This window comes from Falco cherrug, chromosome 17, assembly GCF_023634085.1.
Source record: "Falco cherrug isolate bFalChe1 chromosome 17, bFalChe1.pri, whole genome shotgun sequence".
Classification (NCBI taxonomy): Eukaryota; Metazoa; Chordata; class Aves; order Falconiformes; family Falconidae; genus Falco; species Falco cherrug.
In genome coordinates, this window is record NC_073713.1 from 3,370,707 (window position 1) to 3,382,732 (window position 12,026).

The 12,026-nt window shown below is 53.0% G+C and overlaps 1 protein-coding gene across 5 annotated transcripts in view; it reads left to right on the top strand.

Moving 5' to 3' along the window:
• OPCML (opioid binding protein/cell adhesion molecule like) overlaps positions 1-12,026 on the top strand; it is a 305,281-nt gene that overhangs the window by 276,837 nt on the left and 16,418 nt on the right. For all 5 annotated transcript variants that reach the window (XM_027806802.2, XM_014280748.3, XM_027806801.2 and 2 more), the window contains one exon: positions 1,524-1,756. In XM_027806802.2, coding sequence (XP_027662603.1) covers positions 1,524-1,756 — 233 coding nt within the window. The remainder of the gene's footprint in view (positions 1-1,523; positions 1,757-12,026) is intronic.

The following is a 12,026-nucleotide window of genomic DNA, read 5'->3' on the forward strand; positions in this document are numbered from 1 at the left end:
AGGACAACATCGTCTGCCGGCACGAGGCCACCTCGGTCCGGCAGAGCAGGAGCCGGGGCACATCCGACACCCGGGCAGGCTCCCGGCGCGCCAGCCGTGCCGCAGCAGGCGTGGATGGCCATCCGTCTTTCCTGGCGTCCATACGTGATGTGGCTGGCGGAGCCATACAGCTCCTGCAAAGGGAAAATTACTTGTTTGCGGGAGGATATATGGCTCGTTCCTCTGAACTGAGCGCCTGGGGGGACCCTCAAACATGCCAAGTGCTGCCCCTTCCGTCTGCCCGATTAATAATCTTGATCGAGGTGACGTTCCGCAATTCCAGCAAGGGAGGCATATAACACCCCCAAAGCCTCTGCAGGAGAGGCACCGCGGCGGGGACAAGGACAGGGACAGCCCCCCAACCCGCCTCTGAATTTACAGGCGTGTGGAGAGGGACTTGCACGAGTTTCTTGATTGACTATAGGTGCCTTTTCTTATGATCTTGGCTGCACAAAGCTGCAGCAGTGTCGCCGCCGCCAGCACAAGCTTGCACCTAGCTTGGTTTTCCCGGTTTGCTTTCATGCCGAGAGGAAGCTCTCCTGCCGCCGTCCTCAGGTGGGCAAGGCGAAGCTCCCAAGAAATGCTGGGCTCTTAATTCAGCCAAATACTTTGTGGTTTTCCTGCAGGTGCCATGGCAGCAGCAGAGAGGGCCACGAGTAAATAGATCGAGAAAAATCTATCAAACAGAATGAAAAAGCCATGTTCTCCGGGAACGTTTTAATTCCACCACCCCCCCTCCCCCCCCCCCCCCCCCCCCGTTCTTTGCCAAGCATAAGTCAGCACCACGAACCGGAGCTGCTGAGCCCCCACGCGTCTCGGAGCAGGGAGGGTGGGAGCCAGGCAGGAAATAAATAATGGAAACGACCGCATTGTGTTTTCAAGGCACTTGTAGGATTTACAGCTGCTTATCCAAATGTTCCCTTCTCTTCCCCGTGTGCTGGCTTTGCTGTCTCCGGCTGTTTCTCTTCTTTCCCTCTCCCCGTGCGTGTGCTGCGGCCCCTCTCCCCCGACAGTGGGTGCGTATATCTCCCTGCACCGACAAGCCAAACTGTCAGCAAATTTTACAGCTTCATCTGAAATTCTCAGTGCGCGGCGAGGGTGAGGGAGGGGGTGGCAGAGGTGGGCGAGAAGGGCGATACGGAAAGTCTGCTTGGCTTGCGGAGGTCAAACACAATGGGATTTTTGTCTGCAGTTCCCCAGCTCCATATAACAGAAAAAAAAACAGTTGTTTTGGTTTTTTGTTTGTTTGTTTGTTTTCTGGTGAACCTGCCGTTTCTGTGAAATCTCAGGTGATGGAGGAATGCAAGATGTGGCTGCAGGGTGGCGTGGCTGTGGCATGTGCCACCTCCATGCCGGTGATCCGGCTGCGTGTGATGGGGAGCCAGTGCCGCAGCTCCTGTCGTGCTCATGTCCCCGTTCAGGAGCCAGGATGCTCGCTGTGGATTCTGTTTCAGGTTTGTGACTCTCTGTCTCTCCCTTTGCAGGTGTACCGTGGATGACCGGGTCACACGGGTAGCGTGGTTGAACCGCAGCACCATCCTGTACGCCGGCAATGACAAGTGGTCTATAGACAACCGCGTGGTCATCCTCTCCAACACCAAGACCCAGTACAGCATCAAGATACACAATGTGGATGTGTACGATGAGGGCCCCTACACCTGCTCCGTGCAGACAGACAATCACCCCAAGACTTCCCGCGTCCATCTCATCGTGCAAGGTAGGTCTTAACATGCCTCGTGCTCTTGCTGAATGGGCTGTTTGATGTGGAAGGCTGTCTGGACTTGGGAAGGGTTTGGAGGTCCTCTTGGTGATGGAGATGTAGGGATTAGACCAACATCTGTTGCTTCAGGGATCGAGCAGCATGGAAACAGCGGTGTGGACAAGTGCCCACCGTGCCAGGGAGATGAGCTTGAGTCATAGCGTCGCTGTGTTGTATGGTCATCACAAAGGGCAGAGGACACCTGAGAACTGAAACTGGGGGTTTGTGTTCTGGCATGCTCTTCCTTCTCTCCCTTTGCCTGTTCCTGCTGTGCATTTGACCCGTCTCTGCTGCTCGGGACCATATTGCGCAGCTCACTGTGTCGGGGAGTTGTTAGCAAGGTGCTCGGGCCAGTGTCTGAAGATGCTTCAGGAGAGCCAAAAGCAAAGCGCTGCCAGGCGCAGCGGAGGAGCAGGCTCCAACAGCACAAGGCTCCGTGGTTTTGGGAGAGAGGAGAGGGCAGGTTGCCTGAGTGCGTCAAAGCTGCTGCGGGGCTGTGAAGGGCTTTTAGCACGGGACTTCATAGGTGATGCTGTTGGGTTGGAAACCAGCGTCCCTGAGGCTGCTCAGATGGGGGGATGTGGGTGCCGGCAGATCAGAGGTGCCCGTAGCACTCCGGTGGACACCACCTCCGGATCCTTGTGGCTTTGCACCGGCTACCAGCTTTTGTCCGGTCTCTAGATTAATTTTTCAGAGTTAGTGTTAGTTCAGGTTAGATAAAGATAATGAAAGTTTCCTAATCCTCTTAAAGAAGATTTATCTGGCTGAGTAGAAAGCTCTCAGAATACAATAAAGCGTGTATAAAACCAGGACCTAATCTTTCCTTTAATTTCGAACAGCTGATGGGTATTGATTTTGCAATGAGCAAATCTGAAAAATTTCTCAGCCTCGACATGCCTCTGAGAAGCCCCCAACACAGATATGTATATATTTATGTATCTTTCTCATTTAGAGGAGGCAGGGTTTCATTGTGGCTGTCCATCCAAGTGATTTTCCTGCCCGGAACATGTCGGGGTGCCCCAGCAGAGAGGGGAATGCTCACCGAGGGGAGTGGAGGGCTGCCGGGAGCATCCCCTCCATCCCCCTTCATTAAGCCTCTCCCTCTTTTTGAGTTGCGTGTGAGCTGTCCGTCTGCGAAGTTTAATCTGTTTATCCTGTCTGCTCTCTAATCGTGCTAATCCATCCAGTCAACACCAGTGAAGTATCCGAGTGCTTTGCACCTAACGAAATTAGGTGAACTGGCAGGGATGCTCAGCACCCACCGCCCTCGCCCCTTTTCCAGAGCAGGGCTTGCAATGCAGGCACTTGCCAGGCTTGGGTGTGTGAAGGTGAGGGATTGTTTGCATCCAGAACTCTCTGGCATTCCTAACTGCACCGGGAAAAGTTTTCCCCTGGTGTAAGCAAGTCCTGTTGAATTGCTCCCACCACAGCCATGACGGTGGTTCTCAGCAGCGTTGTTTCTCTGCAGCTGAAGGGAAGCCTGAGAGGAGCTGGGGATGTGTTGTTCGTTACGCAGGCACGGGTCAAGTGGTCTGTGCTGGGCAGTTTCTGTATTTCTCTTTCAGTGCGTTAATCTGAAGCCACACAGCTGGTCTCCCACGAAGATGCCTATGTAGGTGCCACCATGCTGTCCATTGATGGTGTTGGGCCAGAGAAGCAAATCCTTCCCTGCTTCAGCTCCAATGCAGTTCCCTGGCAGCTGGGACATGCTTTCTGGTGGCTCAGATCGAGTGGCATTGCCATCGGCAACATCAGCACAGCCAAGGGCTGGGAGCCTCCCTGCTTGCACTCCGGGGAAGACCCAGCTTTCTGTGGGGGTGAATAGGGAGGGATTTTCCAAGGAAGCATCCAGTCCTGGCTGTGCATGCAAGCAGAGCACATACTTTACAGGGACGGGAGCAAAACTCTGTTTCTGTTGTACCTCTATACGTTATGTTATACCTCTGCTGTCACTAAATATGGCCTCAAGAGCAAGGCTTGAGCCCTGCTTTGTCAAGGAGGCAGCCATCCCAGCAGCAGCAGCAGGAGGAGGACCACGGGGGATGACTGCGCATGCCTTGGTGGCACGCCTCACCCGTGCCAGCTGGCCAGCGAGCAAGCAGTAATGACCAGTTAGCAACCGTTCAGGTCAATTAATTTATATTTGTATTTTGCAAAACTAAAAGTTGGCCGGCTAGAGTATTGATTCTTTGTCCCTGTGTTCAATCGAGTTTTAATTGTGCTACTGCGGGGCCTGGCCTTCCCTCCTAGCAACCGGGCGATAAATCTGCCAGGGAGTCGCAGTCAACAGTAAATGTGTCTCTTAGTGTCGCTATTAATATGTCTCTTGGATTGGTTCATTGCAACAGCCGTTAACAAGGGTTTATAAGAGCGTAGATGGCAGGAAGCCAGAGGGGGGTTTTTTATCTCCCTTTTCCTCTTTTTTTTTTTTTTTTTTTTTTTTTTTTTGGGACCACCTCGTGACGATGGGATGGACGCTTTCAGGGACATGCGCAGTGCTTGTGGCATGCTGATGTGTTTTCAGGAGAAGTAGAAATGCAGAGAGGATTGGCATTTGCTTTTGTATAAGTAGAAGATGAGCCACTTCATCTTGTTCTTGTCATAAACAGCTTGAGTGGAGGATGCTGTGGGGCTGGACCTCGGGTGAGCCCTCCTGCCTCTGGGTATGACCCCTGCGGAGCCCATCTCTGCTCCGGGGAGGTGCAAGCTTGCAAGGATGAGCTGGGAGATCAACCACACTGTGTCACAAAATGGTTTTGGTGCAAGGAGCGCGGCAGACCGTAGGCAGGATGCAGCTCTGCCTCCTTGGCGTGAGCTGGTTTGGGCTGTTTCGGGACACGGGGTGTATTTCAGTCTGAAAAGCATTGCTCAGGGTCAATGTTTAGGTCGAGGCTGTGGCTTTTGCCGTCAGTGCCCTGGGAAAAGGCAAGCCTGGTGGCCTCCTTGCAGCAGTGGCTGTAGAGAGGACGGCGTACATGCCGAAGCGGTGTAGCGTAGCACAGTGTCGCTTTGGGATCTGCTTTGGCAGAGATCTTGGCAGTGAATGTCGATACTGGCCACCCCTACTTGATAGTGGTCTTTGCTATTCCTCAGATGGCCTCTGTTTCTGATTTATTTAGAGAATCCTCCTCTGTACTGCCTTAATCCTACTCGCCATAGATTTTTCATTAAAACCTCTCCCGGCTGTCGGCATTGTTACTTTTAGTTTCTGGTCAGTGCAATCCATTTTCCCGTCTTGGTGTTTGCTGCTTTCCTCACCCTGGGAGCCAGGGTGGGTTTCAAAGGACCATGGCCTTCATTTGCAGTAGTGAGGCTGTGGGCATGTGGTTGGTTTTCCACTTGCACCTAAAGATGCTCTCCTGGAGCCAGTCCTGCATCCCCTGTCACATCCGCTGCTTCTCAAAGCAGCACCGATGCAGGTGTAGCTCTTCCATAAGTGTCTCAAAAGCTAATTGAGTCTTATTTTTTCCTTCTTCCTGATAACAACTAGCTTCTCAAGGCTCTGAAAGGGCAAGCCACCACCACCCCGTGCCGGTCCCGTTGAGCTCTTTTTCCCTGATGTAGACTGTGCTCTGGGCTTCCCTCAGCACCACGGATTTCACGATGGCCGCAGTTAAGTTTGCTTTTATCACACTGCCTTTGATATCCAGGCAGGAGCTGAGACAGAGATACTTATTAAAACCTTACCGTGAGGCTGTAGGGCACACAGAGAGCTGAGGAGGCAAGGAGAGCAGCTCAGCCTTCTTAAGTCATTGTAGGAAAGACCCAATAATAGGCTCGAAACCTAGAAAGTGCTTATGTATTAACTGCTTAGTATTTAGATGCTGGAGAGTTTGGTGTGAGAAGTGTGCATGTGGCATGCAGAAGCAGCCTGAAGAAGGGAAAGGGTGAGAGCAAGTAAGCCTGGCAGGCTGTGACCTCTCGAGCAGGCTTGTCTCCCTGCTCAGGAGCTTTTCCTGCACTTGGGATACTTATCCATACCAGATGGTTTGGGGCACTTTTTTTTGGGTCTACCTAAGAAACAATATGATAGTGAGGAAAAGTGATGATGTGCAGTCAACATCACGCAAAACATCCGATACAAAATGTTGACAGAGGTTCCTGTTGCTTCACGTAGCGTGTTGGGCTGGCAACATTTATATACAGCTTGTGTTGAGGTTTTGTAGGAATAGCAATGGTGGTTCATGGGGCTCATCTTGGTGCTGGGTGACGTGTCATGTCCAAAGCAAGTGTTCCTCACCTGCCCGTCCTGTATGTGCCACTTGTTATGGTGTGGTCCCCAGGGGCTGACTGCCCTCCATCCTGCCAGCAGCAGTGAGAGGGTGTCACAGGAGGAACACAGCTCCTCATACCAAACTCTCAGAAGGCTGAGGGCTCAGCCCAGGCCCTCCGTACCCATCTAAGTTTGCCTCTTGTTTTTTTTGGAACAATGACACAGACATACTGGGTGGTGACTGAGATCTCCAGGCTTGTGTGGCAAAGATGCGGGTAGAGGAGACTCCCTCTCATGCATTTCTCCCCTCTTGGCACTAAAGAATCTCACCGGGTGGGGTGGCAAAGGGGCTGGTGATGTTTGGACACATCCTATGTGTCCTGTATCCCTTTGCCGCACCTGTTGTCAAGTCTTTTGTCAAAGACTCTATTTGGAGGCTCAGATCTGGCTAGCCCTCACTACGCCAGGTTAATTGTCCCAGTGAGGATGAATTAAACAGCTAATTGAAGCAGGAGACTCTCCCGGAGGTTGGGCTTGTAGCAGTGGAGATGGAGTTCAGAGAAATAAAAAGGAAATCAAAGGGCTGTTAAGAGGAAATGGAAAAAAAATCACTGAGGCTGGAAAGACATCTTCCCAGCAGCAGCACGAGTCCAAACCACATAAGGTCCATGGCATTTAAAGTAATGCTTCACACATCCTTCTCTGGGGGCTTGTGAGTGGTTGGGGAGGGAAGGGGACTCACCCTGGGCAGAGCGGTTTGTTTAGCTGGATGCTGGATGGCGCAAGAGGGGCAAAACACATCCGCATGCAAGCACAGAGGAAAAATCAATTAGCACACGCTCCATTAGGAAGAGTCAGGGGAGCTGCTGGGGAAGAGCAGGGTTCCTTTTGGTTCTGAGGCAGGGAGCCTTTGAAAGCCACCACTTTGGGAACCGAAAGCCTCAGCGAGTGGTCAAAATGTGCTCTACATCTGCAAATGTGCTCGTAGAGCCCGCAAACAGCACAGGAGACCCTGGACCACGTGGCAGCACCATGCAAGGTGGCATTGCAGCAGCAGGTTGCAGGGAAATACTTTCTTTTCCCCCGAGGTGGAAGCAGGATGGGATGTGGCATCCAAGCCTCGTGTACGTTTGCAGGACAGGGAGCAGAGCTCGCTTCTGCCCCGGAGCTGACAGTATCTCACAGGAGCGGGAGAAGGGAAGCATTGTCTGTCAAAGTGCTGTGCTGTTCTGCCATCCAGGACCACGCTGAGGGCTTGCCTGGGGTTCCTGATGCATTTTCGTCAGTATTCCCCTCGGTTTAGCTATTGTGAGTCTGTAAGGGCAATGACAGGGTGCTTGAGGGTGTGTGAGCTGCTGTCTTGGCATGCAGAGCTGCCTGGAAACCTGGCTGCTAATGGCAGCTGGAGGTGTCCAGTGCCACCATTTTTGCAGGCGGGACCGTTGGGGTGTCCCTCTCCTTTACGTGCCCGCACAGCCACGTCCAGCCCATTGCAGAGAGGAGCACGGCCAGTCCCAGGGGACGTGGGGATCTGGTGGCTGCCATGCCTCAGCCAGACCAGGGTGACACAGGTTAAAGTCACAGCTCTTTGGCCAAGAATCGGGTCGATGATAGACTTGTGAGGTGGCCCAGCGTGGCTTCCAGGTCTCCTTGGAGAGCAACGCCCTTGTTGCCAAAGGTGGTGGCTGATGTCCACAAGCGTTGCCTAGGACAGAGTGCTGCTCCCATGGATGGAAAGGAGTGCCTGTGACAAGCAATGTATACCAGTGACCTGGGATGGGAAAAGGCTCGGAAGGACCAGCCAGACCCCTACGTCGCCCTTCCTCCTTCCCTGAACAAATGGAAGATGGGCAAGAGAGCAGACAGCCAAATGAGGAAGATGCGGCAGTGAATTCAAAGCCAGTGGGAGCCCAGAGAAGATCTAGAAGGAACAGCAAAGACTGAAGAAAGAAGCAACTGGACGGGGAATAAAACCAAAACAAACAAAAAAAAAAGGATGAGAAGAAAAGCCCAAAGACTGGTGGAACAAAGGGAAGAGAGAAGGAAACACCCGCACACAGAAAAGAACTAAGCATCAAGAGACGGGGAGGCAGTGAAGTGGAAAAATGAAAGAATAATGAAGGAGCGAGGGTGCGGAGAGGGGGAAGGTTGGGAAAAAGGAAGAGCCTGATGGCAGGAAGAAAACGGCATGCACTGCCCAGGGAACAGCCCTGTCCCTAAAGTGGCTGGCATCACGTGCTAACCCAAAACGTCTGGAGCAGGGATGGGGTGGGAGAGCATCCTCAGCTCCTGTTCTTGAGGCTTCCTGGAATGGGCAAATAGGAGCTGGCAGGAACAGAGCTAGCAGGAGGCATCGGGACGTGCCGCAAGGACCGGGAGCTGATGGAACAAAAGCGTGGTGGCAGCTGATTAATTACTGCAAAAAGCTAAAATGGGGAAGAGGGGGGGAGAACTGGAGAAGTTGTTTCCCCATTATATTTCTGAACAGAAAGAACGTTTTAGCGTGCGCACAAATAGCTCCCTGGGAAGCACTCTCACTTCCTAATTGTTCATAAATTTACTGACAGGTGGTTACACAGTAGGTATAACACTGCGAGTTTTGGTTTTATTGCTTTCCCTTGTCTCAACGTGAAAACCTGGAGAAAAAAGGGTGTGCAGCAAGCAGCCGGGAGACTCCGCCTAGCAAAGAGCGCTTGATGCCCACATTTCATTTTTCCGACGTCTCATGAGCGTTTGGTCCCTGCCACGGCCAGAGTGTCTGTCCACTCCAACGGAGGGATCCATGCCGGCTTGTCGATCCCTTTGTGTTTATCTCCAATGTGTCTCACGGTGTCATGGGCCAGTTCTGTGGGAGGGCTCCCAGTCCGCATGGAGACAGGGTATGGATGCACTGTACGACGGTCCCAGGCTCCGAAGGCATCTGTGGGGAGGTGGTTTGGGGGGTGTTTTTTTCTTTCCTCCCCCTTCAGCTACACTGAAATGGTGTGCAGAAAGGCGGCCAGGCATGGGGAGAGTTGCGGTCACTGGGGGAATATCAGCCAGGCCAGAAAATCTCATCTTCGCAGCAGAGAGGATGTGTTCGAAATACACGTGTTATGATCCTTTCATGTAAAAGGATCATATAAAGTGTGTTTTACCAGGGGAAGGCTGTGAAAAGGGAGTGTTTAAGACTCAGGGAAGGGAAAAGGAAGATCTCTTCTGAAACAAAGCGCCGGCACGGCACGCTGCTCACTTGGCTGGGAAATTTCACAAAAATCATTCTGTTGACCAAACTGTAGCTGTCGGATATGTTTAATCCATTATCTCGATAAAATCAGCTCTGACGAGCCTCTTGGATTGGGCTGCCATCAGAACAGGTTCGATCACCAAAGATAATCTTCACTGCCGAAAAGCAACGGTTTTTTTAAAACTCCTGACATTGTGTCTTTGTCCCTGGTGCTTCCCCCCCGTCCCCCGCAGGCTGGATGAGAGGTCAAGGTGCAATTCATGCAGCATTGCTGTGTGGGTCCTCTCAGCTGTCCCCTGCACCCCAAAGCCAAAGGTGAGTTGGAGGTGGGGAAACAAATCTGTTTCTGTCTGGCAGCAGGTGCTCCCCAGCCAGGAGCTGGCTAACGGGTGCATGCCCACATCTCTTTTTTAAGGGCATCAGCCCCAAACAGGAGCCGTTTTCAGGAAGATCTTGTATCGGTGGTACCTTCAGCAGGCACGCAGGGCTGATGCCATCCTGCCGCGCTTCTCATCCGTGAAGGGGATGGAAAGCACTGGCAAAATGTGAGCTTTCAGTGTATTTGCTCTTTCAGTATATTTGCTTTCTTTGTGCTGACTTCCCGTACGCTAATGAGACCTCACATGGCGACATCTCTGACAGCTCCATCCTGCCTATGGTGGGGAGGCTCACGCAGAGCTGGAGGTGCGTGGGGCTGTAGGCAGCTGGGGGTACCAGGTAGGGAAGTGGCATGAGCTCCGGTAGGCATCCGACCCCTGCCAAGGTGATGTCAGGTCCCGCTTCCTGGCAGTGACAGCATCACCCATCAGAGGGCACAGGCCCCGGCTGCAGCTGGGGAAGTGAAGGAACAGCGGGAATGCTGCATCTCCCCAAAACAGGAGGTGTCCAAGAGGGGGTGGTAAGTGATGCGCCAGGGCAGGTGGGTGGCCCGCATTAGGTGGGATGGTCTCTGTGGAGGATGTCACCTCCCCACAGAGTGCTGAAGATAACATGTCCCCCTCTGTGGGCAGGGCCATCCCTGTGGGGACCCAGTAGAGGTGGGCAAGTGGCTGTTGTCTGGTGGTTTGAAGAGCCCATAGGTGCCCATCTATCATCTCACCTTATCAAAGGTGTAGGATAGAGGTGTCTTTTAATGGATTAGGAGCTAACGATGTGGAGGAGGGACATCAGTTGTATGTGTCAGCCCCGGCACTCGCACAGGCTCTCTGCTCCAAGGCGTGCAGCAGTAATGATCTGGCAGCTAAAAATAGTCTGGGCCACGGCGGTGAGCGTCTCCGGTAGGGATCGGCGCTAGGGAGCGGCTGGGAGATGAGTCAGCCTGCACGCGCTCGCGTGCGTCACCGTCACATGTAGCCGATGATCACGCAGCGATTACCGACCCGCTGTCTCTTCCCGCATGGTTTAGCAGGGAAGCTGCATCCCCACTGGCACGGGCTGGACTTGCACATCCCTGGCCTCATCACGCTTGGGTATCCGCTAGCGGCTCACAAGGTCCGAGCCCCCCAGTTGCTTTTGTCCCCAGCTGGGCTGGCTGTGGAGCAGCAGCAAGGGCAAACCAGTGCCCGGAGGAGGCACTGGGACCAGTGGTGTTTGGGAGAGTCCCAGGGACTGCTTGGCTGTGCTTGCCAGGGATACCCCCAGTGTGCTGTGTAGCATCACCGGACATGGCAGCGTCACCAAGGCATGGTGCCACGGCCAGCCCCGCAGGGCTATTTGCAGCTCCCAGCCTGGGAGGAGAGGGGAGAGATGGTGTCTCACGGACCCCAGGAGTGGTGGCAGAAACCGACACAAGCCCAGGCCTGATGGAGAGCGTGAATCGGCGCATAGGGCGGTTTGGGTCTCGAGCGGTAAAGAAAGGAGATAAATCACAGGCTTATTGTTATTGAATTTAGTGGCATCGCTTTCACATTCAATTTCTCTTGCCGGCTTTCCTAACAAACAAGGAATTACAGCGCAAATGTATTTTTTGGCCTACCAAACATTATGCATTAACTTACCCGTGATTAATATTACGCAGGGTTGACGAAATCCTCTGTGGGCCTCTCACTGCTCCGGCGAGACCATGCCACTCGTCACTTGCTTGGGATTTATTCTGTATTCAATTTGCTTGTCGTCGTAGTCTTTTTCCTTAGCTATTGTATGATCAGGCGTGTAGTGACGTGTGTGCAGGCTAACGCGAGCTGCTCGGAGGAGCAAGCTTTTATATTCTGCACACAAGGAAGCACCAACCTGGCGAAAGGCAGAGAGGCAACGATGCTCCATCTCTCCAACTGAGCGGCAGCCCTACTCTTGCCACTTCTCTAGCTGTTAGTATGTTCAGCTGGTCATCATTTATTCTGTATGTAGTGAGGTGAGGCTGTCGTAACTACTGGGTATTTGCTGTGTAGGGGATGTAGGACAGGTGGAGGTAAACGTGAAGAACCAAAGGTAATCGAGGGAAAGGATGCTGTCAACATCCTAGGGACAGCATCCATAGTCATGCTGGTGGGCCGCAAGTTATCAGCAGGGCTATCTGACCCAGCCTGTCAAGGACCAGGAAGACTCTATAGGGGGACAGAAGAGCCTCTGGACACTGCCCAGCACCGATCCCAAGCTGTCCTCAACTTGGGACACGGCAGCTCTGGTGGCATGCACTCGTCAGGGCAGTCGTGTACGTGCCTCAGCTGTACCCACCTCATGGCATTTACAGGGCACAGCTGCAGGTTGGTTTTATCCGTGCAGTCATGTTTGCTGATGGAGTTATCCCACCTGCTGGCACTCAGGTCCCATCTGCTGATGGCCATGTCCCT